The following is a 27023-nucleotide window of genomic DNA, read 5'->3' on the forward strand; positions in this document are numbered from 1 at the left end:
TTTTAAGGAGTACAGGCCAGTTATTTGAAAATTTCCCTCAATGTAGCTTTTCCTGAGTGTTACCTCACGAACAGACTCAGGTTATGGATTTTTAGCAGGAATATTACGTAAGTGAAGTTGTATACTTCTTACTGCATCGCAAAACCAGGCACACGATGACAGCTGTCTCATTCCCAGCAATATTCACCTTTGACCACTTGGATAAGGTGGTGTGTGGCCCACCGTAAAGCCACCATTTTCCCCTTTGTGATCAATAAGCAATCTGTAGGGACATAGTCTGACTGTAAACAACCTTTTCCTCATCAAACTTTCACCCAGTGGTTTTAACATTCACTGATGTTTAATGACAGTGATCACTATGATAGTTGTAAAGTGATGATTTTTCTAACTCTTGTTTAGTCTACATTTATTACATGGCAGCCTAGTGGAAGGAGGATCGTTCCCTTTTTTCCCTCTATTACTTTTTAATCAGGAAAACAAAACAAACAAAAAACCTAAAAAAATAACTGGATACCATTCTAACTGGCGTGCGGTTGGTCGCCCTCCCCTTCAGCGAGCTGGGCCTAGCTTCTGAGACCCGGACCTTTACTCCTTTGCCTCCAGTGCTCACAGCCTTGTGGGTGATGGGCGTCAGCCACACAAACTGACTGATTTACTATTTTGTTGTGCAATTGGTTGCTCCAGATATTCTAAAATGACACCCCAGTCTCTACAGCTTGGGAGGAAAATGCTTTTGTGTCTCCACCTCTACGCTATCTTTATGCTTCATCTGTGGAACACAAAAACATTTGTTCCAAAGCCTCCCAAATTAAATGTGCTGAAAGCCGGGGTGGGGGGTGTTTAAAATGTAGATTGCTGGGGTCCTGCTCCAGAGGGTCCGATTTAGTAGATCTGGGTTAGGGCCCAGAGATGAGGTGGTCTGCGGATCAAACCTTGAGAAACATCACCCTCAAAATGATGGTGGGCAAGTCTCCCTTCCTGGAGAAGTCGGCGCCACTGGCAACTCCCAAAGGGCGCGCTCAGAAAAGGCTGGGGAAACAAAAGGGGGCGTTCATCCTTCCTCGCCCCATCAGCCTTCAGAAACCTACATTCGGCTGATGCCACTCGGGCGCGGGGACCCAGATGCTGGGGTGAAGACGGAAGCGGAGAGTTCCCAGAAGAGAGACCCTCCCTTGGAGCAGGGCGGGCTGGCTCGCGCACAGCGGGACGGAGTGGGTCGACTCCCCCTGCCCCGGTCCGGCCAAGCCGGGTAGCCCCATCGCCAGCCCCCAACGCCGCCGCGCGCCGGCTGAGTGCTTAGTCACCGTGAGGCTGCGCCGGCCCCCGCGCGCCCTCCTCCTTCCCCGGGCCCGCCCACGGGCCGCAACCCCGCGGCGCGCACTTCCGCGTGCATGGCCCTGCCGGCCCGGACTCTGAGCGCGAGCGAGGGGCTCGGCTGGAGGCAGGCGGCGCGCACCTTCTCCGGCTACGCGCCACCTTGGGCCCGGGCTGCCTGCGCCTTCTCCCGCGCCATGGCGTTTAGGCAGGGGCCGCAGTCTTCGTGCCCGCCGCCCGCCGCAGGCGTCGCGGCCTGCTACGACTACCTGGTGATCGGGGGCGGCTCGGGCGGGTTGGCCAGCGCGCGCCGGGCGGCCGAGCTGGGCGCCCGGGCCGCCGTGGTGGAGAGCCACAAGCTGGGCGGCACTTGCGTGAGTACCCGCTCGCTCCCGGCGCTTCTCTTCATGCCTGGGTTCCTGCAGCGCCGCGTCCCGCCGTCCCGCTTTGTCTCATCCTCTCTCTGCAGGAACAGCCTGTGCCCTTGCCTAGTGCGACCTCCCCCGACTCCCTGAGGATGGGCCCCCAGCCCTGCGCTGTCCGCTTTCCCACGCGGGTCGGAGTTAGGATCCCAGCGGGGTTTGATGAGACAAGTGTAAAGGGGCTTTTCCGCAGACCCCGAAGCTGAGCCTGTGTCTGTTCCAGCGCAGGTATCATAATAACGCTGGCCGGAGCTGGTGAAATCTAACATAACTTTCCTGCATCCTCACTCCTCAAGGTGGAAGGGTTCCATGCTCGATCTCATCACCAGATCCATGAAACATAAAACTGCATCTAGAATAGTTGCAGCTGGTCTGAGTCTCTGTGGGGAGAGGGGAAGGGAGGATGGAGCCCGTGTCACTGAATTAGGATCCCGGTCCTCTCCCTTCAGTTTCAAGGGCGGAATTTACAGCAGCGGTTCTCACTGTTGCCTGCACATTGGAATCACCTGAGGAGTTGAAAAAATTCTGCTGCCTGGGTGCAGCCTCGGCTTTGGGTGATTCTTAATTGCAGCCAAGGTTGAGAATCACCAGCTACAGTTGACATTGATGTAGAATTTATCGTTAAATGACTTTACAGACGTTTTGTTTTGGAGGGATTTTAAAACTACCTCCCCCCAAAAGAGGGTTGTAAATCCTGCGATTGAGGAACTATTACTTTAAAAAATAAGTTTAGTTCCCAAGTTATTGGTGTGGGCTCTTCTGTCACAAGACTTGGGCGAGGTACTTGCTGTTAGTATTAAAATGTATCCGAGTGTAACCTGGGCTTGGGCATGGAGTTCTCGAAGTTCCTTTGGAGAGGGATGCTTAAATTACACTACACTGGGAACTCCTTAAGGGCAGAAATGGGTTCATATGTTTGCAAACTCTCATCGCCTTAACAAAGAGCTTGCTCAATAACCGTATGTGAATGAAACTCAAAATTAACAGCTGTGAAAGGGCTGTCTCCAGTGTCCCGTGCTCACTTTTTAAGTTCAAAACGGAAGTGGGAACGAGGAAAGGAAAAATCCCTCTTAATTATCAACTTGCACCTTGACACCTTAGTCTAGACAGACTCTTAGGAGAAGTCTGGCTCTGCAGAAAGCAGATGGAGGGGTGTCACTAAGAGGCCCCCCGGGCAACTGGTGACAACACTTGATAACTACTCATCTTTGTCCCTCTCTACTTTTCTGTTTTCCTCCTTCGCCATGTGTGTCATAATCAGCTTGTGGCAGCCTTCATGGTTGCCTGGTTCCACTGGTATTGATCAAGAAGGGGCTGACCCCATTTTTAGGTTCCTGTTAGAAACGTGAAATGCTTTAAGAGATCAACTACTTCCGAGAGCAAGTAAAGGACAGCTTAGGAGTCAACCATTTACTGCTTCCTTATGGAGTGCCTGGCCTTGCTTATCTCATTATGCTGCAGCAACTTTTATTTTTTAGTAAGCATTGATCTCTTGGGGTAAATCCCCTATTTAATATTTTTATTTCATTCCATTTGGGCTCTTCTCAAACTGCCTTTTGGTTTTGAATTCAAGGAAAGATGTAGTATGCCTTAGAATATCAGAGAAGATAAAACCGACTGATAAGACCTGTTTAGATTTGTCTCCGTATTCTAGTTATCTGGGTTATCCACAGATGCATTAATAAACTTCTTAGTGCAGTGATTTCCAAACAGGTGTTAGGGAAAATCGAGGCATTCTGAAGCATGTTTCATTTGTTGCTGTCTTCACTTCTCGTAATCTAAGTGCTAAGTATTTGGATTGGGGCTGGTTGAGATAAAAGGGTAGATACCAACACTTGTAAGACAAAGGTCCCTTCCCTCAAGGAATTCGCGATAAGGTGGGGGGAAGCAAAATGTAGACAGTCAACCCCAGAGTGAGGGGGTCTATGTTAATTGCTGTTATGGTAGTTGAGAGAAGAGTGTAATTATCACTTCTGCTTGGGCACATTGGATAGTTTTGGGATGGAGATAGTATCTTTGTGAACTTGAACTGGATGAATATCATTTTTTGACAGGGTAGGTCAGGGGCAGAGGCACAGAAGCAAGGTATGTTGTGTAATCAAATTTGACTGGAGGGCTTCCCTGGTGGCACAGTGGTTGAGAGTCCGCCTGCCGATGCAGGGGACGTGGGTTCGTGACCCGGTCCGGGAGGATCCCACGTGCCGCGGAGCGGCTGGGCCCGTGAGCCATGGCCGCTGAGCCTGCGCGTCCGGAGCCTGTGCTCAGCAGCGGGAGAGGCCAACAGCGGTGAGAGGCCCGCGTACCGCAAAAAAAAAAAAAAAAAAATTGACTGGAGCAGAGGGCGTCTCCTATAAAGCTGATGGTCAGGTGGTAGTAAAAAGGTAGAGTTTCTGGAAGCACAGTGAACTGTGGAAGGGTTCTGAGCAGGAGAGTGACACGATAAAAGTGGCTTTGTACTGGAGATACTATTGAGAAATGTCCCTTGGGAAAGTCAGAAGTTTCTTTACTGTTGACTCTCCAACCAGGTTTTTTTTGTTTTCCTAAATGCTAATTAATGCATGTTAATTCTAAAGCTTGGTAAAATTTTTAAGTTGCTGTGGATACCAGTTTTTGTTTTTAGCGTTCCTCCATGAAAACTTAGACTCATGGACTGATGGAGTTGGAAGTGATTTTGGAGATCTACTAATCCAGTCTGACTATAGTTGTTTTTTGTTTGTTTGTTTTTTTAATAGGAAGCACTTACATAAGCTTGCTGACTTAATTTTTTTTAGAGTAATGATCATTAAAAAAATTCTTCTATCACTATCATTTTCATCAAGAACGATTTTTTGATTAAAAGTAGGAAGCTTATAATTTCAAGTAAGGGATAGCCCTTTATTTATTTAACTCTTTTTTGTGGGGGGGGGGGGCTGCCACGCAGCTTGCAGAATCTTAGTTCCTCCACCAGTATCAAACCCGTGTCCCCTGCAGTGGAAGCAGAGAGTCCTAACCACTGGACTGCCAGGGAAGTCCTGACTGTCCTTTAAATTGAATACTTTTAGCTTTATAAAAACGGAGCATGGGCCCCATTGCTTTCATTTCATTAAGGATCCAACTTACACAAATCCTTATAGGAATTTAGAAGCACTGTTCCAGCCCTGGACCCTCATTTTTACCAAGGAGCAAATTGAATGTCAATTAAAATGTGATTGAAAACAAACCAAGTGTAGAATAACCTATGGAATTAGCATAGGTTATTAGCTGTGCTAATTAGCAGCCAAACCATGGCTTCTGTGTAATTGTGTGGAGTAATTTATGATTTGATGAACATTTTTAAGCATTCTTCTCAGCTACAGGGGAGGAACCTTCCTACTTCTGCCTCTTAGGAAACAGTCATTATTTACTTTAAAAGCACTTATCTACTAGGTGGGTCTCCACTTCACAGCTCCTGATCTAATAGGTCTGGAGTGAAGCTCCAGCAGGTGTATTTTTAAAGAGCCCCATTCTGATTCTGGTGTACCTGAGCCCAGCTCAGCGCTGGGGGTTTCATGGGGAGCAGGAACTGTGTGAAGACTTTAACCCTATGGAAGCATTAGAATCAATCTGGAGAACCCTGCACAGTTGTGGGCATCAGATGGTAATGAGTTTGGGCCTAGAGTCATTCATTTCCTGGTTTCATAATTTCATGCTTCTGGAGTAAGAGCCTTCCATGGGGGTCTGTATGGTGTGACTGTTTGCCTTGATCTCCTGACTCCTCCTCAGTTTTCCTTTTCCGGAATGCTTTTTTTTTTTCTCTTCTGTGATACAATGGAGTAGGCCCCTTCCGAGCAAACGGGTAATTTCAAGATGAGTGACCTGTGTTGGTGTACCTGAGAGTTCACTTTTCTTTGATGGAGTTTATCACTTTAAGCTGTTAAGAAACTCAGGTATGAAATGACTTTGCTCTGTATTGTGTTAGGGGAGGAAAAACTTTCTCTCTTCCCATTTATGTTCAGTAGCTGGGGCCTGCAAATTAAACAGAAAATGGACAGATTATGGGAGAAAAGGTTTATTTCATATGCACACATGAGTGTCACAGAAAAGAAGTGGGGAAAAAAAGGAACTCTTAGGCCTGGGAGCTTAATGCCAACTTAACAAAGGGTGACAAATTGTGGAAAAGTGACTAGACAAAGGAAAGGGGGCTTGGGCTTCTAGAGGCGGTAAATTGTGGGAAGGTAAATATATGGGGGGAAACTAATGGAAGATAAGGGTTACTTTAATAAGGTTTTTTTGTGCAGATTCATCTCAGTGCTACCTTTCCATCTCCAGTGATAAGGGTTTTTCTGCTGCTGGTACAGGATAAGGGTGGGAAACACCTTCATAAAGGGAAATTTAACCTTTGCTTTTAGGTAGAAAGGGGGAGAGCAGAGTTTCTCCTGTGTCTGCTGTTTCTTAATTGTCTTCACCTCAAAATAATTTTTATGTCAAAGGAGCATGTTTTGGGGTGGCATATTCTGATCGCCTCAAGTTCAGAGTGAAATAAGCAATGAGAGCCAGTACTGCTACTAAACTTCTGTTGGGTAAACTAGGTCAAGAGGCAGGTGTAGCTCTAATAACATTCCACTCTTTTTTTTTTTTTTTGGCCACATTGCGTGTAGCATGTGGGATCTTAGTTCCCCGACCAGGGATCAAACCTGCGCTCCATGCAGTGGAAGCATGGAGTCTTAACCACTGGACTGCCAGGGAAGTCTCCAACATGATTCCACTCTTTTTTTTTTTTTTTTTAATTTTTGGCTGTGTTGGGTCTTCATTGCTGCACGCGGGCTTTCTATAGTTGTGGTGAGCGGGGGCTACTCTTCGTTGTGGTGTGCAGGCTTCTCATTGCAGTGGCTTCTCTTATTGTGGAGCACGGGCTCTAGGCACGCGGGCTTCAGTAGTTGTGGCACGTGGGCTCAGTAGTTGTGGCTCATGGGCTCTAGAGCGCAGGCTCAGTAGTTGTGGCGCACGGGCTTAGTTGCTCCGCGGCATGTGGGATCTTCCCGGACCAGGGCTCAAACCTGTGTCCCCTGCCTTGGCAGGCAGATTCGTAACCACTGTGCCACCAGGGAAGGCCCAGATTCCACTCTTAAATTACTCTTTATTTTTCTGGATCAGGCAAAAAATTATAATAGTACTAGGTTAGGCATTAAAAGAGGGAAACTGAAAGAAATCATCTGTTTTTCTAGGATTCAATTAAAAATAATCTTTTAGTGCCTACTGCGATTAAGTAATTTCTCAGAGCAGAAAAATACATGAGTTAATTTTCAAGTTCAGATTTTGGGAGTCTCCAGAAAGGTAAATATAGGCATAACTCATAGCACTTTGCAGGTTCTGCTTTTTTTTTTTTTTTTTTTTTACAAACTGCAGGTTTGCAGCAACCCTGCGGTGAGCACATCTGTTGGCACCATTTTTCCAACAGTATTTGCTCATTCGTGTCTCTTTGTCACATTTTTGTAATTCTCGCAATATTTCAAACTTTTTATTAATTAATTAATTAATTTATTTTGGCTGTGTTGGGTCTTCATTTCTGTGCGAGGGCTTTCTCCAGTTGCGGCAAGCGGGGGCCACTCTTCATCGCGGTGCGCAGGCCTCTCACTATTGCGGCCTCTTGTTGCGGAGCACAGGCTCCAGATGCGCAGGCTCAGTAGTTGTGGTTCACGGGCCCAGTTGCTCCGCGCCATGTGGGATCTTCCCAGACCAGAGGTTGAACCCGTGTCCCCTGCATCGGCAGGCGGAGTCTTAACCGCTGCGCCACCAGGGAAGTCCCTAAACATAACTTTTACATGCACTGGGAAACCAAAAAAATTGTGTGACTCCTACGATATTCACTTTATTTCGGTGGTCTGGAACTGAATCTGCAATATCTCCAAGGTCTGCTGGTATAATGCTTCTCATGATCAAGTGCAAACCAAGAAGAAATGCACAGATGGCCCAAAGCCAAGGTGAATTAGAGCCCTCTGGGAGCTTTGTCTCTGCTATTCAGGGCGGTTCAGTTCTCTGCCCATGTAGATAAGGGAAGAGTCAGGTTGAGGAAAAAGTTCTTTCTGACTTACTATTCCCTTTGCCCCAGGCCTGTAGGAGCATGTGTTCCAGTGTTCTTTCTGACTGTACTGATTCTGTGGCAAAGACTGACCCACTTCTTGTGGTATAGGCGTACAGTTCTTACTAATAAGGACTGATCACCAGACAAAACCTTTTTTTTTTAAGTTGCAGTATAATTGACATATAACATTTTATTACTTTGAGGTGTACGCATAATAATTCGATATTTGTATATATTGGGAAATGATCACCACCTTAAATGTAGTTAACATCTGCCACCATACATAGTTACGAGTTCTTCTTGTGAGAACTTTTAAGATCTACCCTCTTAGCAGCTTTTATGGACAGCTACATGTAAAAGAATGAAATTAGAACACTTCCTAACACCATACACAAAAATAAACTCAAAATGGATTAAAGACCTAAATGTAGGACGAGACACTATAAAACTCTTAGGGGAAAACATAGGAAAAACACTCTTTGACATAAACCACAGCAAGATCTTTTTTGACCCACTTCCTAGAGTAACGGAAATAAAAACAAAAATAAACAAATAGGACTTAATTAAACTTAAAAGCTTTTGCACAGCAAAGGAAACCATAAAAAAGACAAAAAGACAACCCTCAAAATGGGAGAAAATATTTGCAAATGAACCAACAGACAAAGGATTAATCTCCAAAATATACAAACAGCTCATCATCAAAAAAATAAACAATCCAATGAAAAAATGGGCAGAAGACCTAAATAGACATTTCACCAAGGAAGACATACAGATGGCCAAGAGGCGCATGAAAAGATGCTCAACATCACTTATTATTAGAGAAATGAAAATCAGAACTACAATGAGATATCACCTCACACTATCAGAATGGATACTATAAAAAAATCTAGAAACAATAAATGTTAGAAAGGGTGTGGTGAAAAGGGAACCTTCCTGCACTATTGGTGGGAATGTAAATTGATACAGCCACTATGGAAAACACGGAGGTTCCTTAAACTGAAAATAGAAGTACCATATGACCCAACAATCCCACTACTGGGCGTATACCCTGAGAAAACCATAATTCAAAAAGAGTCATGTACCACAGTGTTCATTGCAGCACTATTTACAGTAGCCAGGACATGGAACCAACCTAAATGTCCATCAACAGATGAATGGATAAAGCAGATGTGGTACATATATATAACGGAATACTACTCAGCTGTAAAAAGAAATGAAATTGAGTTATTTGTAGCGAGGTGGATGGATCTAGAGTCTGTCATACAGAGTGAAGTAAGTCAGAGAAAAACAAATACCGTATTCTAACACATATATATGGAATCTAAAAAAAAAAACAACTGGTACTGATGAACCTCGTTGCAGAGCAGGAATAAAGATGTAGACATAGAGAATGGACTTGAGGACACGAGGTGGGAGGGGGAAGCTGGGACCAAGTGAGAGTAGCATCGACATATATACACTACCGAATGTAAAATAGTTGGATAGTGGGAAGCAGCAGCATAGCACAGGGAGATCAGCTCGGTGCTTTGCGATGACCTAGAGGGGTGGGTAAGGGAGGGTGGGAAGGAGGGTTAAGAGGGAGGGGATATGGGGACATATGTATGCATACGGCTGATTCACTTTGGTGTGCAACAGAAACTAATGCAGTATTGTGAAGCAATTATACTCCAATAAAGATCTATTAAAAAAAATAGTGACAAGCCGTGTAAACTGCAAAGTATTGATATAATGATTTTCTTTTGTTAAGTGAACATTTTTGCTTGCACATAAAGTATTTTTATGAATGTGAATCTTTATTATTGAAATTTAGTGTCTTATTTTTTCATTTTTAAATTTTTATATCATTAAAAAAATTACTTTCCGTTTACAGTTATTACAAAATATTGGCTCTATTCCCCATGTTGTACAATACATCCTTGAGCCTATCTTACACCCAGTAGTTTGTACCTCCCACTTCCCTCCCCCTATGTTCCCCCTCTCTCCCTCCCCGCTGGTAACTACTAGTTTGTTCTCTGTACCTATGAGTCTGCTTCTTTTTTGTTGTATTCATTAGTTTGTTGTAATTCTTAGATTCCACATAGAAGTGATGTCATTCAATAAAAAATACATCTATGGAATACAGTGTTATTAACAATAGTCACCATGCTGTACGTTACATCCCCGTGACTTGTTTTTTGTTTTTTGTTTTTTGGGCGGTACGCGGGCCTCTCACTGTTGTGGCCTCTCCCTTTGCGGAGCACAGGCTCCGGACACGCAGGCTCAGCGGCCATGGCTAACGGGACCAGCCGCTCCGCGGCATGTGGGATCTTCCCGGACCGGGGCACAAACCCACGTCCCCTGCATCGGCAGGCAGACTCTCAACCACTGCGCCACCAGGGAAGCCCAAGTTGTTTGTTTTATAACTGGAAGTTTGTACCTAGCAAAAGCCTTCTTGATCATTAATGTCACAGTGAGCTGTGCTGTACACACCAGTTGGAGAGGCCAGCAGGAGGAGCGGGGGCTTTGGAAGAGGCCTGAGAAACAGGCCCCTTGGTGGGTTGTTTGTATTCATCTAGGCCGAAAACAACTACTCAGCGACATGTAAATCAGAAACTAACTTGGAGGTGATAGCGTGTACTTTGATATTATAGTGTCTGTATCCCCAGTAGGCTGAACATGCTTTTCTTCTTCTTTTTTTTTAATGGTAAGAATACTTAACTCGAAATCTACCCTGTTAACAAATTTTGAAGCATACAGTACAGTATCGTTGACTGTAGGTACAACGTTGTACAGCAGATCTCTAGAACTTACTCATCCTGCTTACCTGAGATTTGGGGCCCATTGATTAGTAAATCCCCATTGCCCTCTCCTACTCCCTACCCGCCCAGTCCCTGGCAACCACTGTTCCACTGTTTGATCCTATGAATTTGACTATTTTAGATACCTCGTATAAGTGGAATCACGTAATATCTGTCTTTCTGTGACTAGCTTATTTCACTTATATTAGTATGCTGTTCCAAGTTTGAACATACATTTTTATTTTTTTTTAATGTTTTTTCACAGTATAATGGTTTTATTCATAAAGTTCAATATAGTATTTTAAGGCAATGTCGTTTGGTGTTAAAACATCCTTTCTTATATGAAATGAGCATGATAGTAAAGAGTTGTATGATTTAAAGTAGGTATTAGCAAGTAAAAAGTTGATGGCCTGTGTCAGTCTGGTGATATTTTGTTCATAAATCGAAAAGTCTGAACAAAGATGAGCAGACAAGAGTGGATGTCTTTTATGGGTTTGACTTGGAAGGAAAATGGTGCTGGGGAACTGAGATTATCATTATTGTAATGATTGTTGTGATTTTCATTCCTTTTGTTCCTCATAAACAAGGAGCAGCATTAAGTAAGGACTGTTTTCAGAAATGTTTGGGAATTACAGAACCAAGTTCACCTGAATGTGCTAAACCACATATACTTCATGTACTACAGCAGCTTCAAAAATGTTTTTCATTTTCTTCTCAGTAATACTGGCTCATTGTAAAAAGTTTACATAGAAGTGAAAGTCCCTTCTATTTGAACGTGAATTTTTAAATGGACATTTACTAAAAGGAGATCTCAGTTTAAGGAACCCTGCCATTAGTTCCTTCTGTATTGACAAGGTTCCCTCAAAACCAGAAAAGAATTCTAATTTGTTTCCTGGGTTGAGAGTTTCATAAAATGCGGCACGCCTGTGTTCATAAATGCCAAAGAAAGGAGTGATAAGAAAGGGTAGGGTTAGTTCAAGCAGGCAAATCCTATTATTGAAATTTGTCTTTTGATTTACCTTATTTTTTCTTGAATTTTATTTTATTTATTTTTTTATACAGCAGGTTCGTATTAGTTACCCATTTTATACATATGAGTGTATATATGTGATTTACCTTACTGTTTGTTTAATCTTTTGCATCAGTCTTAGTAATTACTGCTTTGCCGTCTGCCTCAGAACCCACTAAATCTGCAGGGCCAGAAAAAGAAAGACTTCCTCTTGATCCCTCAGAGTTCCTGTTTCTTTGCGAAAGGTACCTTGAACAAGTAGCAGCAGAGAATTTTTCTGGTAGAGTGGAATTAAAGGAATTTTACGGCAATCCTAATGACCTTCCGCATTTGTAAGTGGATTTCAAACAGTCATAATTAGTAACCATTTATTCACTGGGTGTTACAACATGAGATATTAAATAGGATATGGGATCCCAGATCCTTTTTCTTTTGAGCGGGGGAAGCAAGAGATTTGGGGCCAGATATAACTCAGTGGGTGTCAGGTGGTAGAGAAAACTGACACTCCAAAGCTGTGTCAGAACTGACACTCTTGTAGCTGTGTCTGGGTCTCCCCGGATGCCCCAGAGTAAGAGTTCATTGAAGTTTGATCCCTGGGACTGGAGACTTCACATTCATCTAAAGTTCTGCTGAAATAAGAATTGAACCAAAATAATTTTAGTTCTAACATTTGAATACCTCTTGTATCAGTTCATTTTCTTACTTTAGATTCTGCCGTACACAGAATACTTTCTCCTTCTTTCTTTCTCCCTTTCTTTCTCCCTTCCTTCCTTTCTTTCTCTTTCTTTCTCTCTCTCTCTCTCTCTCTCTCTCTCTCGTTCTTTCTCTCTCCCTCCCTCTCCCTCCCTCTCTCTCCCTCCCTTCCTCTCTCTCTCTCCCCTTCCTTCCTTGCTCCCTCCCTCTTTCTCTCTTTTTCAAGGTAGATGCCTTACTGGGCTAACCTTTATCTGAAATTTGAAGGTAAAAACATGGATGTTGAATGTTTAATATGTGCCAGAGTGTGATACTGGATTTATAACAAGAAATATGTATTTGGCCTTTGTACCCATTTCTAGCACAGAGTTCCTGGAACCCTTGGAATTTACTACATGCTGAGGGGTAGGGGTGTCTGGATATTGAACCACACCTGAGTTTGTGTTAATGAGGTGTCTTCTGGAAAGAACATCAAATGGGGGCTGGTTGGTAGAGGAGCCAGCCGTGTGATAGAGGGTTGAAACATCAGCCTTAACCCCCTGCCCTTGGCAAGGCGAGGACAGGGTCTGGAGGTTGACCATCACCAGTGGCCAATGATTTAGTCAGCCGTGCCTATGTAACGAAGCCTTCATAGAAAACCAAAAGGACAGAGTTCAGAGAGCTTCTGGGTTGGTGAGCACATGGGGTTTTGGGAGGGTGGCGTGTATGCCCAGAGAGGACACGGAAGCTCCACACCCCTTCCCAGGTACCTTGCCCTGTACATCTCTTCCATTGGGCTGTTCCTGAGTTATATTATAACTTTTTATAATAAACTGGTAATCTAGTAAGTAAAATGTTTCATCACATGTTTCTCTGAGTTCTGTGAGCCACTCGAGCACATTAATCAAACCCAAGAAAGGGGAAGGGGTCTTTGGAACCTTGGGTCTATAGCCGGTCGCTCAGAAGCACAGCTGACAACCTGGACTTGTGGTTGGTGACTGAAGTAGGGGCGGGGGGGATAGGACAGTCTTGTAGGACTGAGCCCTTCACCTTTGGGATCTAATGCCGTCTCCAGGTAGATAGTGTCAGAATTGAGTTAATTGCTTGATTGTGTGGAGAAATAAGACACACATCAGAGTTAGTGTCAGAATTGTGAAAGGACATGGGCAAGTGGTGTCCAGACAGCATCTTGCTTGATAACTGTTGGTGTAAAGCTGATAAAAACAGGGGTCTTTATCTGTTCTGGTCAGCAATACCGAGCCCCTAGAACAGTGTCTTGCACAATCTGAAAGAATGTGCTGATGAACCAATACTGTTTTGCTTAGTGAATGATGACTGGTCATCTTGTAAGTGCTCCTTCCTCATATCAGTCCTGAACTAGATAGGAACCATTAGGCAACTCTGTGATGGGGAACAGAAAGGGGGAAACCAGAGGAAGGAAGCTTCCTATTACTTAAGCACAGGTGACATTCTCGACAGGTGAGGTTGTAAATTAACCAGTGACATGGGCAGTGTGCGGTTTTTACTTATCTGGACAGAATTGAAGGTAAGAGCGCCAGCCCTAGGGAAGTGGAGAACCTCTGAATTTTGCCACAGGTATCATCAGACTCCTCACATGTTCTGTCCCTGTTTGGAGAGGCCCCCGTCCTCACTGTGAGCCGGTGCTGGCAGGCCCACGGAACGGAAGGATTCTGAGCACTAGATTGGAAGAGGGAGTTCTCAGAGACGGACCGTCAGTTTGCAGAGGGAGGCAGAGCTGCAGGAATCTCTCTGGCACTGGGTTGTCTCTGTTCCTATTGCTTATTGTTGGTGAGTGCCCACCTAGAGAATGCGGGCTCTGCAGGGGGATTTGCCAGGTGGAAAGCATGGTATGCTGCAGGTCTTAGCTGTGTGCACTCCTGGGAGGTCAGAGCCCTGACAACCCGTGACCCTAGTGCCCCATTCTGGAAGGCACGCTTTCTTTGCCATCTGTTGATCTGTTTCTGAAAGGGAGCCGGCCACCGGGGAATCTATCTCCTCTGTTTGCCATACGGCTTTTGTACCCGTGGGGAGCTGGCAGACTGCAGGAATAATTCAGAGGGGTCGATGGCATCATCACACCTATCATGAATTAGAAAAGAGGTGCTTTACATACATTATCTCTGATCTTCGCAAAATCTCTGGAATGTAAGTATTATCATTCCTATTCTATGGAATGGGAAACTGAGCTCAGAGGGGTTTAGAAAGCTACCCACCAACTTCCAGGAAGTGGAGGATTCAAACTCTTGTCTGTCTGACTCTACGCCCGAGCTCTCTTTCTGACAACCTAAGGCAACCTCAGCTGGAGAGCGAGACGGAGGCTTGAACAGGACTGCACAGAGCTCTCCACCCCGGCTTCCCCAGCTTTGTAGGTAACCAATTGTTCTTTTCTTCCCTTCCAAGTCAAAGAGCCATCTGATAATCAGTTGTGTTGCGCTGAAGTGTTCGAGGTTTCTGAAACCGTCGGAAACCCTGGAGGCCTATCACTAGGAGTGCTTCAAGGTCAAGGGCTTCCATTCTGCCATAGCCCCCGGACCCAAAGTGTGCCGTGCTGGAATACAGATTCTCCAGCCCCCGAAGCTCACAATTTTCTACCACCTTCTTCCTCTGATTTCTGGCCGAAGACTTGGAAATTTTAGGGAATGTGGCTGATTCTGCTGCTGTCTCTTGAGCCAGCATCTTGGATAGGCTGAGCACCTCTCCCAGGTCAGGACCGTGGGCTCCATGAGAGCAGGGACCATATCCACTGAGTGCTCTGCTTTGCATAATGCCTGGCAGCAGTGAGTGAGCACTTCATCAGTACTTCTGAATGAATGAATGGTCGCAAGTTAAAAAGTTCAGAAACTTCTAAAAAATTAACGTTAGTCATACACTTGGCACCAGACATGTGTTCTTTGGACACCAAGAGAGCCCGCCTCTTTCCTTATGGTCATGATCAGCAGAGCTTACAGGCACCTGACATCAGTTATGTCTAGAAGGCATTTGTTTCCATATAAAAGGAAAATAATTGTATTATAAAAAATATTGAAAATAAACAAGAGAGATCAAAGAATCACCCATCTAAATTCCACTACCCAGATAAAATCATTTTGGTTTATTTCTTGGTCTAAATGAATTATACAGTAATGAATGACATTATAAAAAGTATTTAGAGTGAAATATGAAATTTTTCTCCCTCCCCAGAGATGACTGCTGTTAAGAACATGGAATATTTGCTCAAACTGTTTAAATGTATGTGTACATTTGCAATTATATATAATGCAGATTGGAACATGCAGAACAAATTGTTCTGCAGCTTTCTTTTTGTCACCTAATATCCTAAGAACACCTTCTGTAACAGTAAATAGAAATCTACTGTGTCCTTTTAACGGCTGCAGAGTATTCCATAGGCTCAGCGTACAATAATTTCCCTGTAATAATGCTTCCGTACTGTTGGGTAGTTCACTTGTGTCCAGTTATTCACTGTGACAGCACTACAGGGAACATCCTTATACATGCATCTTTGGATGCTTGAACATAACATGTGACTCTTTCTTGTAATAAATTCCTAAATTTAGAATTGCTAAGTTCTAATGGTATGTGCCAAATGGTATGTGCAGTTTTAATCAGTCTTACTCTTTAAAAAATATTTTTTAATTGTATAAGTTTGACATGTAACATTGTGTAAGTTTAAGGCGTACAGTGTGTTACTCTGATTCATTTATAGGTTGTAATATCGCCCATGTAGCGATATTTATCATATTACATAATTATAGTACAGTGTCATTGTCTAAATTCTAATTAGTGTTACTCTTAACCACAATTTTTTTCCAGGTTATTTTAGGATGTGATCAAAAGGAAAAAACAGATATAAACAAAAATGTGTGTATAAACATATACATCACAGTTTACAAGGACTGTTGCAAGGAATTTCTTTCTAGTCTGAGGGGTATGAATAGTTACTTTCTTAAACAACTGTCTAATTTTTACGTGAAATCTTACAACTATTTGTGTTTTCCTTTGTGTGTAGGCTGCCAGAAGGCTGAGTCAAGTTTGTGTCTATCTCTAACAAGTATATAAGCATGGAGATAGATCAATAGCTAGCTGGCTAGATAATAGCATGGATGAACTTGACTGCTTGATTCATCAGTTGTCCTTTGATCTTGAAAAATAATGTAGTTTTCCACTAGAGATTTTCTCAAAGGGGACATTCTGGGTGTTTCACCCAGCATAGGCCATGGTAAGTTTCCCAGAAATCCTTTAGGACAGTTGCTCAAATGGTTCAGTTGCCTTTATTCAGCTGGTGGATCCTCTCACCTCCGTGCTGCTGTTTCTCTCTGCTTTGTTCCTTTGGACCTGTGCAAGCTCAGGCTTTGGTCACCTCCTGACCTATTACCATCCCTGCAGAGCATCCCCCTCCCCCGGAAATGGAATTGTCCTCCCTCCCTCCCTTCTTCCTTTTCCCTCCTTTCTTCCCTTTCCCTCCTCTCCCCTCCCCCTCCTCCTCGTCTCTTCTCAACTGCTTTTTTTTTTTTTTTTTTTTGCGGTACGTGGGCCTCTCACTGTTGCGGCCTCTCCCGCTGCGGAGCACAGGCTCCGGACGCGCAGGCTCAGCGGCCACGGCTCACGGGCCCAGCCGCTCCGCGGCATGTGGGATCCTCCGGGACCGGGGCACGAACCCGTGTCCCCTGCATCCTCAGGCGGACTCTCAACCACTACGCCACCAGGGAAGCCCTCAACTGCTTTTCTTGAGAAAATACTCATAAGTAAAATTCTCTGCCTCCTCATACAAGGAAAGTAATGTTCCTATGTTTTCCAACTCTAATAGAAAAAAGGAAGCAGCTGTAGAGTGTGACTTAGAACTCAAGGAAGTCTCCTGGGTTGATGCTTGGAGTTCATCTCCTGCATGTTTGTTTGCTGGTTTGAGTTTAATAATCTTAAAATATGTGCTTTTTATTTTTTTTCTAGGTGAATGTTGGATGTGTACCCAAAAAGGTAGAACTTTTACTTCTCCTTCCTTCCACACTCCTTTGACATATTTGGTAAATCATGATCAGAGTAAGGATGTTTTCAAATGTGCCAGTTAAAATTCTTGCTGCAAAAAATAACTGAGAAAGCTACTAAAAGGGCTTAAACAATAGGATAGTTTTTTAAAAATTTACTTGATTAATTAATTTATTTGACTGCATTGGGTCTTCGTTTCTGTGTGAGAGCTTTCTCTAGTTGCGGCAAGCGGGGGCCACTCTTCATCGCGGTGCGCGGGCCTCTCACTGTCGCGGCCTCTCTTGTTGCGGAGCACAGGCTCCAGATGCGCAGGCTCAGTAGTTGTGGCTCACGGGCCCAGTTGCTCCGCGGCATGTGGGATCTTCCCAGACCAGGGCTCGAACCTGTGTCCCCGGCGTTGGCAGTCAGATTCCCAACCACTGCGCCACCAGGGAAGCTCAATAGGATAGTTTTTATTTGTATTTTTAAATATCATTTATTAAGAAGCCTGGAAGAAGAAATAAAGAGGCCGGGAGATAGGCAGCTTCTGAGATTGGCTTAGCACTTAAGGATATCTGAAAGAACCCTGGCTTCTCTCCATCTTTCCGCTCTGGTATCCTAGGTGTATGGTCAGTGGTAACCCCTGCCCCCTCATGGCTACAGGATGGCTCATGGAGCTCCAGGCAGGATGTCCTCACCCAGCACTGCCCCTGAAGATTGCTTTAGATTCTCCTGGCCAGGATGAGCTACCCCTGCAGGGGAGAATGGGCAAGTGAGTGGCATTTTCAGCCAGGAAGAAAGGAGGGAGGGGCTGCTGGAGAGATAACCACAGAAATACTAGCTCCTGGATACTAATTGCATCATACATACAAAGGAAATTCATCCTGGCCATGAACCTTGTGGTTAAGTTCCCATAGTGACAAAGTCCCTGTGGGAACACAGAGGGGAGATAACCAGGAATGGAACACAGTGTCTGGTCTCAAGCTTCTGATGGTCTAGAAGGAACAAAGACCAACAGAATGTTTATAGTCATGGTGTAAAAGAAAAGCACTGTCCATCTGCAGGGGATAACTTTCTCAATAGAAGATCCAGCCAGGAAATAAAAAAGTTTATACCCCACTGTAAGCCCAAGTGCTGATATGACCAAGACCAAGTAGATGATGGTGGCAGATGGACGGATGTCCCTCTTACATGTGGCTCTGGTTAACTACATGGAACCTGGGTGACTTTGCACGGAGTGAGGTGTTTGCCTCAAGCCATCTGGTCTTTCACCTGCTCCAGGGCATCTCTGAATCAGTTTTTCCCAGGGAGACAAGAACAGTTTTTCTCCTGGAAAGACGTGTCAAGATTGTCATGGGTTTTTTGTTTTATTTTGATGTTAGTAGTTTTTGTTTTTAAACAGAAATCTATTTCCCTATAAATTATCCAATTTTAAATCATATAGCATGTGACATTGGGTATCTCCTGGCCACTCTAAAATTGAATTTCTCAAGTTGCTTGAATGATGTTTCTGAGGACAGTATTTGGATACCATTGTGGTAAGCAGTTGATAGAATTGCACCTCAGTTAAAAGAATCCAGCACAGTCATCAATTTATTCTTCTTTAGGCATAAAGGGAGGAGGGTACAAAGAAGGAATCAAAGGCTTGTCAAAAGTCGTGGGACTTCCCTGGTGGCGCAGTGGTTAAGAATCCACCTGCCAATGCAGGGGACACGGGTTCGAGCCCCGGTCCGGGAAGATCCCACATGCCACAGAGCAACTAAGCCCGTGTGTTACAACTACTGAGCCTGCGCTCTAGAGCCCCCAAGCCACAGCTACTGAGCCCGTGTGCCATGACTACTGAAGCCCACACGCCTAGAGCCTGTGCTTCTCAACAAGAGAAGCCACCGCAGTGAGAAGCCTGCGCACAGCAACGAAGACCCAAGACAGCCAAAAATAAATAAATAAATAAAAGTCATGTCTCTGGCGTGTCTGACAAAGAAGATGGTAGTTTGTCATCTAGAGTTCTGGATGCCGATTTCAATTCAGTTCTCGTGATGATCAGTTGGTTTACAGATTATAGGCTACATCCCACAGGAGACGCAGCTAACCTTTGAGTTCCACATGTCTGATTACATATATCCTTACAGGGACACGTTTGTAGTTAATAGGAATCCATTTTCTTAAAGTTTCCAGTGCTCAATTTTATCTAATAGTTTCCTTCTAAATCTTAAAGTTAACAGATGCAATTCCATTTCTTAAATTGAGCACAGAAGGCAAGGCTTAAAGAAATTTGAAACGTAAAATGAATGTAAGCAGTAGTAAATTGGAATGGAAGAACTGTGAGACATATAATATTCTGCTTTTACAGAGTATATAAACTGTGGAATTCAACAATAGAATTAATTTCCCCCAACATTTCAGAAGTCTCGCTATGAAATCTATCTGGTCATATTTCTGAAGTTTCTCTTTTAAAATGTTTAGTTTTGTTTGTAAGTTAAAGGTCAGTATCTTTATCTACTATTATATATTACCTTTCTGTAGAAAAAAATTTCTCTTTTTTCTCTGGACTCATGCACTACTGTCTTGGGTGCTTTTTTTTATAGGTAATGTGGAACACAGCTGTCCACTCTGAATTCATGCATGACCACGTTGATTATGGCTTTCAAAGCTGTGAGGGCAAATTCAGCTGGCGGTAAGTGTAAACGCTGAGAGGGCTCTGTTTACAAACGTACATTTTTTCTTTCATAGTGAAGTAAGCCATACATTTTTTGAGGGTGTATTATTGTGGCAAAGTGTATATAACATAAACTTTTGGAGGTAAAGGATATGTTTTTGGCATTGATTGCAGTGATGACTTACTTGTGCATATACTTATCTCTAAACTCATCAAGTTGATACATTAAATATGTACAGCTTTTTGTATGTCAGTCATACATCAATAAAGTGGTTTTAAAATACACAACACAACGTGAAAGGTTCATTTTAGCCCTTTTAAAGTTGTCAATTCAGTGGCATTAGGTATATTCATAGTGTCGTGCAACCATCACCAACATCCATTTCCAGATTTCCACCATCCCAAACAGAACAGTGTACCTGTTAAACAGTCTTCCCTTGCTCCAAACCCCTGGTATCTCTATGCTGTTTTCTGTCTATGAATGTGACTATTCTAGGTACCTTATACAACATCTGTCCTTTTATGCCTGGTGTATTTCACTTAGCGTAGCACTTTTAGAATTCGTCCATGCTGTGGTATGTGTCAGAATTTCATTGCTTTTTAAGGCTGAATGCTGTTCCCTAATATTTATATACCACACTTTGTTTCTTTATTCATCCTTCAATGGACTCCTGGGTTTTTTCCATCTCTCGTCTATTGTGAATAATAATGCTATGAATATTGGTCTACAAGTCCCTATTTTCAGTTGTTTTGGGACCGTCCCTAGAAGTGGAATTGCTGGGTCATATGGCAATTAATATTTAACTATTTTTGAAGTTTTATACCTTTTATTTATTTATTTTTATTGAGGTATAGTTGATATACAATATTATGTAAGTTTCAGATGTCCAACATAGTGATTCACACCTTTTAAAGGTTTTACTCCATTTAGAGTTATTATAAAACATTGGCTATATTTCCTGTGCTGTCCAATATATTTTTGTAGCTTATTTATTTTATATGTAATCGTTTGTACCTCTTAATCCCCCGTGTTTAACTTCTAAAGGAACTACCATAAACTTTTTTTTTTTTTGGCCACGCCTTGCGGCATGCAGAATCTTCGTTCCTAACCAGGGATCGAACCTGAGCCCCCTGCAGTGGAAGCATGGAGTCCTAACCACTGGACCACCAGGGGATTCCCTGCCATGAACTTTTCTAGCCATAAATTTTTTTTTTTAATTTTAGCATATTCATTCATTTATTGAGCAAATAACGAGTGGCCACCATATACTAGGCACTGTGCCAAAGCAGCTCTCCTTGCCTTCTTTGCAGAAAGAAATTTACGAACCTTGCGTGCCAAGTGAACATTCTCCATAGAGTAGAATAAGAGTTCTGCACATACGGAACGCAGACGGACACAGGGGAAGGTGTGCCTGTCTTTAGAGACACTCACTCCCAGGGCTCTTATGGACAGTCTGATTCTCTGCTCCGGCATGTTCAGGGTCAGAGGCCCTAGTTACGACTGAAAGAGGAGAGTCCAGATCCTCAGTCCTGACTCTGGTTTCATTGCAGGGTTATAAAGGAAAAGCGGGATGCCTACGTGAGCCGCCTAAACACCATCTATCAGAATAATCTCATCAAGGTGAGCATGCCAGGTTTTGAACTTTGAGAAGAAGCTGTTCTCTGCCGGAGAACCAAATCTGACCAGACATAGCCTTTACATTTATCTCTTGTTTCTTTTCTTTCTTTTGTGATTACTGGTTTTGATATTGACCTGTAAGAATGTAAGTCGGACTTAGTAGGCCAGTCTCATTTCTATTTCTACGGAAAGTGGGACGTATGTGCCTAAGTCGGCGAAGCAGGTCTCACCTGATGCCTGCCTGCACCTGTCTGACCCTCCACTTAGTTCCAGAAACCAAGCACATAAGAGCCTGATTATGTAACAATGTGCCAGTTTATGGGTTAAAATCAGGACCGTTATCTGGCTGGAAACCTGCCATAGTTCGTCTGCTGAGAACACCCTCATCCTTGGTGGCTAAATCTACTCAGGACACCATGTTATGGTTCAGAAGGACGTTTTTGTGAATGAAGTCCAATCAGGAAAATTGGGCAAAGTGTGTTTGCCTTCAGCAAATGTATGTTGTCCTTTGTTCTGCTGAGGCTTTTCCCACCCTCATGCTTTGATGTCATTCCTCTTCCACTGGACTGTACTGAAGCACCATCCAACTCTCCTTTTTCTTATTTATTTATTTATTTATAATTAATTAATTTATTTTTGGCTTCGCCGTGCGGCTTGTGGGATCTTAGTTCCCCAACCAGGGATTGAACCCACACCCTTGGCAGTGAAAGTGCGGAGTCCTAACCACTGGACCTCCAGGGAAGTCCCAACTCTCCCTTTTCTTGACAGTGTGACTCCCAGCACCCTTAATTGGTCTCTGTGGTCTCACTCTGCAATTTCTAAGACATCAACGTAGCTTAGGTTATATTAGATCAGTATATTTGGGATGGTATTTGGGCCACTGTAATCTCATTAGCACGTGTTTATAAACCCCTTTTTAGGGTGAGTTACTTGTACAGATGGCTAACCTCATAATTTTTATATTAATTCTTACCATTCATTGGGTTTATTTTTTTGGAGGGTGATATTTTCTGACCTTAACCCCCAAATTCAAGGGGAAAGTATTTGGTCTTCAGACCCCTGTGCACTGAGTTCAAGAGATTTTAAGGTGGCTAGACATGAAAATGAGATGCCATTTGCTATACTACAACACCCAAATTAAAAAAAAATTTTTTTTAATGGAGCTAGCTTAAAGTACTTTTGCAAAAGAGATAGGAAAATTACTCAGGAAATAGCATTTTTTAATCCTCAAAAATCTTGGTGTGTAGCAGAATTTACCATGACCTTATGGAAAAGGAATCACAGGCAATCCAGAAATTCGGAATAGGAAACTTTCTGTGAAATATCCTAGGAAATGAAAATAAAAATTTCATCAGTTTCTTCCCCAAGCGATTACCCATATTATCGCCACTCGACTCAGTCTCCTTTTTGTCTAGCATCCGGTAGGAAATCATTACCTTCTGAAGGAAAGTTTTTCAGGAGCCTCGTGGCTTTTGGCATCAATCTTGATTCACCTTGATTAAGCAGGGCACCTGCAGAACAGGCCTGGAGGGCTGATTAGAAAGGAGGAAATAGCTCAATTCAGAACCGGGTATGTTCCAAAATGTTGCAACGCTCCATTCTGTGATCATGCTTACAGGATCCCATTATCCTTGTGAGTTGCCCACATTTCTTGCCAGTATGTGTATCCTGGCAGGCAGAAGCTTGCTGGCAGTCCAAACTCAGGCCCAGGCACAGAGGCTGCCAGGAAGAGCAAATGAAGTCTGAGTTCTCAACACCTCTAGTGTAGAGCTTCACGGTCATGGAATTTTGTGGTATTCTTCCCCCCTTCGTTTGAAAAAACATAAACATTGCTTTTCCCTCCCTTGGCCAGAGTATTTCCCTTTGGCCTCAGCTCCCTGTACCTTTATCCTTTTGTTTTCTCAGCCTTCTTTCTTTCCTCCAGACACATCATTCTTCAGTGTGTTTTCATTCTAAGTGAGAAAGGCTTTCTCCTTCAACTCTTGGGGACAAAGATGTAATCTTCTTCCTTGTGGGAATGACTTGCATATATTTTTTTTAGTCTCTGGGTTTTGGCCCAAGATAGTCCCTTTGTTTTTTCTTACTGCATAGTTCTAGCATCAAATGGCAACCCCCAACCTAAGTATCAATTAACAGTCAGAAGTTCTGCAGAAACTCGAACGTTGGAGAGTTGTCTTAGCATCAGCAAACCATAAATCACAATCCTCAGTAGAGAATGGAAAGATGTAAGAAGTTGCAGCAAGTTTTGTTTTGGTTTTTGGTTTTTTTGTTTGTTTTTTGTTTTTTGGGTATTTTTTGACCGTACCACACGGTTTGCAGGATCTTAGTTCCCCAACCAGTCCTAACCACTGGACAGGGAATTCCCTTGTTTTATTTTTTAATCTTTTTCTTCTTCTTTTTTTTTAATTTTATCAAAGTATAATTGAATTACAATGTTGCGTTAGTTTCTGCTGTTCAGCAAAGTGACTCAGTTATACATATATATTTTTTTCATGTCCTTTTCTATTGTGTTTTGTCATAGGATATTGAATATAGTTCCCTGTGCTATACAGTAGGACCTTGTTGTTTATCCATCCTATATATAATAGTTTGCATCTGCTAATCCCAAACTCCCAGTACTTCCCTTCCCCACCCCTTTGTTTTTTAATCTTAAGAACAGGCTAATGTGACCATGCTTCCTTCTCCAGTCCCACATAGAAATCATCCGCGGCCATGCAGTATTCACGGGTGATGCCCAGCCCACAGTGGAGGTCAACGGGGAAAAGTACACCGCCCCTCACATCCTGATTGCCACAGGTGGCGTGCCCATGCTTCCTCAGGAGAGCCAGATCCCTGGTGAGTCTTCCAAAGGCGTATGCTTGTTAACAATAGTCAGAAAGAATTGACCGTTGTTTTCCACCTTACAAGTCATGCCAGGGGATCTGCCCTGTACCAGTTCCTTGTCTTGGACACATGAGAGAAGGTCTCTGCAGAACCTAAATGTAATTGGCCTAAGTGGTACCTAGTGACGGGGCAAAGGAAGATATTTCATCCAGCCCCAGGCTCAGACATACTACAGTAACACAGGGGGAAGAATCAGCAAAAGCCCCATCCTTCCCTTCTCGGCACAGCAGAGATTGTTTTCAGCCTCAGTTTGTCATGAGATATCTACTGTTTTCTTTAAGAGAGAGAAATCTTGTAGAGATGTAACTTCATCAGCTAATTAAGCCTTCTTATATGCATATTTTTCTCTCATATAAAGAATTAGAAAATTAAAGAAGTAAGGAATCTCCGAGACAGTCTTGTCTACCTTCGTATACACAGGGATGAGTTATAACATACTGCCTTGTTCTCTCATAGGAAACATTGTCCGTATCTTTTTCCCCAAGTAGATTATAAGGTCTTTGTGGATGGTGATCATAGTTTATACAACTTCTTCTTAAGACCCATGACCATGGATTGGCTTCTTACGACCCATGACCAACCTGAATTTATATGGAAAATTTTGAGTGTGTATGTATTTATGTATTTTTTTCTCTGGAGAGAGGATCGATAAAATTTCACCAGCTTTTAAAAGGGTTCATGACTCTCCAAAAACTAAAGAACAACTACTGTAAAAAATGTGAAGATGCTGTTGTCAAGTAACTTAAAATTTAGTTGGTAAGATTGGATATACACATCTTTTTTTTTTTTTTTTTTTTGCAGTATGTGGGCCTCTCACTGTTGTGGCCTCTCCCATTGCGGAGCACCAGGGAAGCCCCAGTTTATGTCTTTTTAAAAAGACAGGGAGACTGTACAGATGCACTAGGATCTCTGGAAGGACACTCAAAACCCTGCAGTGCCAACTCCCTCCAAGGAGAGGACCAGAGCTCTGGGTTGGGAAAGAGACCTGCTTTTCACTAGATGCTCTGTGGTGCTTTTTGAATTTTTTAAGATATACATTTATTGGGCTTCCCTGGGGGCGCAGTGGTTGAGGGTCCGCCTGCCGATGCAGGGGACACGGGTTCGTGCCCCGGTCCGGGAAGATCCCACATTCCGCGGAGCGGCTGGGCCCGTGAGCCATGGCCGCTGAGCCTGCGCGTCCGGAGCCTGTGCTCCGCAACGGGAGAGGCCACAGCAGTGAGAGGCCCGCGTACCAAAAAAAAAAAAAAAAAAAAGATATGCATTTATTAATTTAAAACATGTAATAAAAAACAAATGCAAAGAAATAAAATAAAAGGTAAGTGTTCCAAGATGATTGCCAGACAGTGAGGGTCGGGGTCCTCAGAGGTGGGACGGATTACTATGAGCTGTCATGGACCAAAAAGTCTTCCTGGGAAAAGGGCTTACAAATTGAGCACCATGTGCCGAAGAAGAGAAAGACCAGAAGAACCAGTGGGTAATAAATAGGTCTTTAAAGGACATTCAGTCAATTAAACCAGTTTTTCTGGCAGTGAAATCTGGAAGCAAGTACATTGAACTGAAACTGGAAGAAGGTTGGGGCCAAATTGTGGACATTTATGAAGGCAAATTAAGGAATCTCTGTCATTCACGAAAACCAGTTATTAATAGCCTATAAATGGGATAGTGACGAGACCTAAGTGATAATTATAGAAAACTAATCTGATAGTGATCTACAGAGGCAGAAGGCCAGTTAGCAAGTTGTTGCAATAGAATGTGCAGGAGGTGGTAATAGGTTCTGAACTACAGGGTTAGCGTCTGAAATGTGGTGGAAATACTCAGTTCAGCTCTGCAGACAGTTACTAAGCCCGTGGTATGTGCCAGGCGCTAGGAGGAGAGGACAGACATAAGAGACACAGAAGGATGAATCAGCTAGTATATTTCATTGACTCCAAGACACATTTAAAAAAAAATACTCAACACCTCTGAAATCAGGATGGGACCTTAATCATTGTGCATTGAATTTGGCGAAATGCAGTATTTTAAATAACCGATGAGATGGCTGTTGTTGAGAGAAGGAATTACGGATTGATAACTCAAGACTTTGGATTACTGATGGAAGGTAGTCTTTTCAGCTGAAGTGGTAAACAAGAGAGGGATATGGCTTGGGAAATAAAGTTAAGATTCTATGTTGAAAATACTGAGTTTGAAACAAAGCTAAATGGTATAGAAAGACAGTTAGAAATATGGAAGGAACTAGAACCTGGGGAGAAGGTCAAAACTGGAACTGCACATTTGAAGTCTCCCACAATGAAGGGAGAGTTGGTTAAAACCTTTGAAGGAAAAAAGCAGAGAGAAGAGAAGCAAGGCTGAGCCCATTTGGGGGCGGGAGAAGGAAGCAGAACCAGCAAGGAGTCTATTCATGAGAGCTGAGTTTTTTTTTTTAATTAATTAATTAATTAATTAGGCTGCCATTGGGTCTTAGTTGAGGCATGTGTGGTCTTAGTTCCGCTACCAGGGATCGAACCCGAGTCCCCTGCATTGGAAGGCGGATTATTAACCACTGGACCACCAGGGAAGTCCCAAGCTGAGGAGATCTTAATTCCTCAAAGAAATTTGATAGTTACTTAGTCATCAGTACTCTTATTTCTACAGAGGAAATAAAAATGTTGACTC

At 43.2% G+C, this 27023-nt stretch overlaps 1 protein-coding gene across 1 annotated transcript in view; it reads left to right on the forward strand.

The window, feature by feature from the left end:
* Window positions 1-1369: 1369 nt before the first annotated feature.
* Window positions 1370-27023, forward strand: part of GSR (glutathione-disulfide reductase) — a 45108-nt gene continuing 19454 nt past the window's right edge. The window contains exons 1-5 of the mRNA XM_060001070.1: window positions 1370-1688; window positions 17200-17226; window positions 19800-19888; window positions 21422-21491; window positions 24176-24323. Coding sequence (XP_059857053.1) covers window positions 1392-1688; window positions 17200-17226; window positions 19800-19888; window positions 21422-21491; window positions 24176-24323 — 631 coding nt within the window. The 5' untranslated portion in view covers window positions 1370-1391. The remainder of the gene's footprint in view (window positions 1689-17199; window positions 17227-19799; window positions 19889-21421; window positions 21492-24175; window positions 24324-27023) is intronic.

The sequence above is a fragment of the Delphinus delphis genome, chromosome 21 (assembly GCF_949987515.2).
Source record: "Delphinus delphis chromosome 21, mDelDel1.2, whole genome shotgun sequence".
Classification (NCBI taxonomy): Eukaryota; Metazoa; Chordata; class Mammalia; order Artiodactyla; family Delphinidae; genus Delphinus; species Delphinus delphis.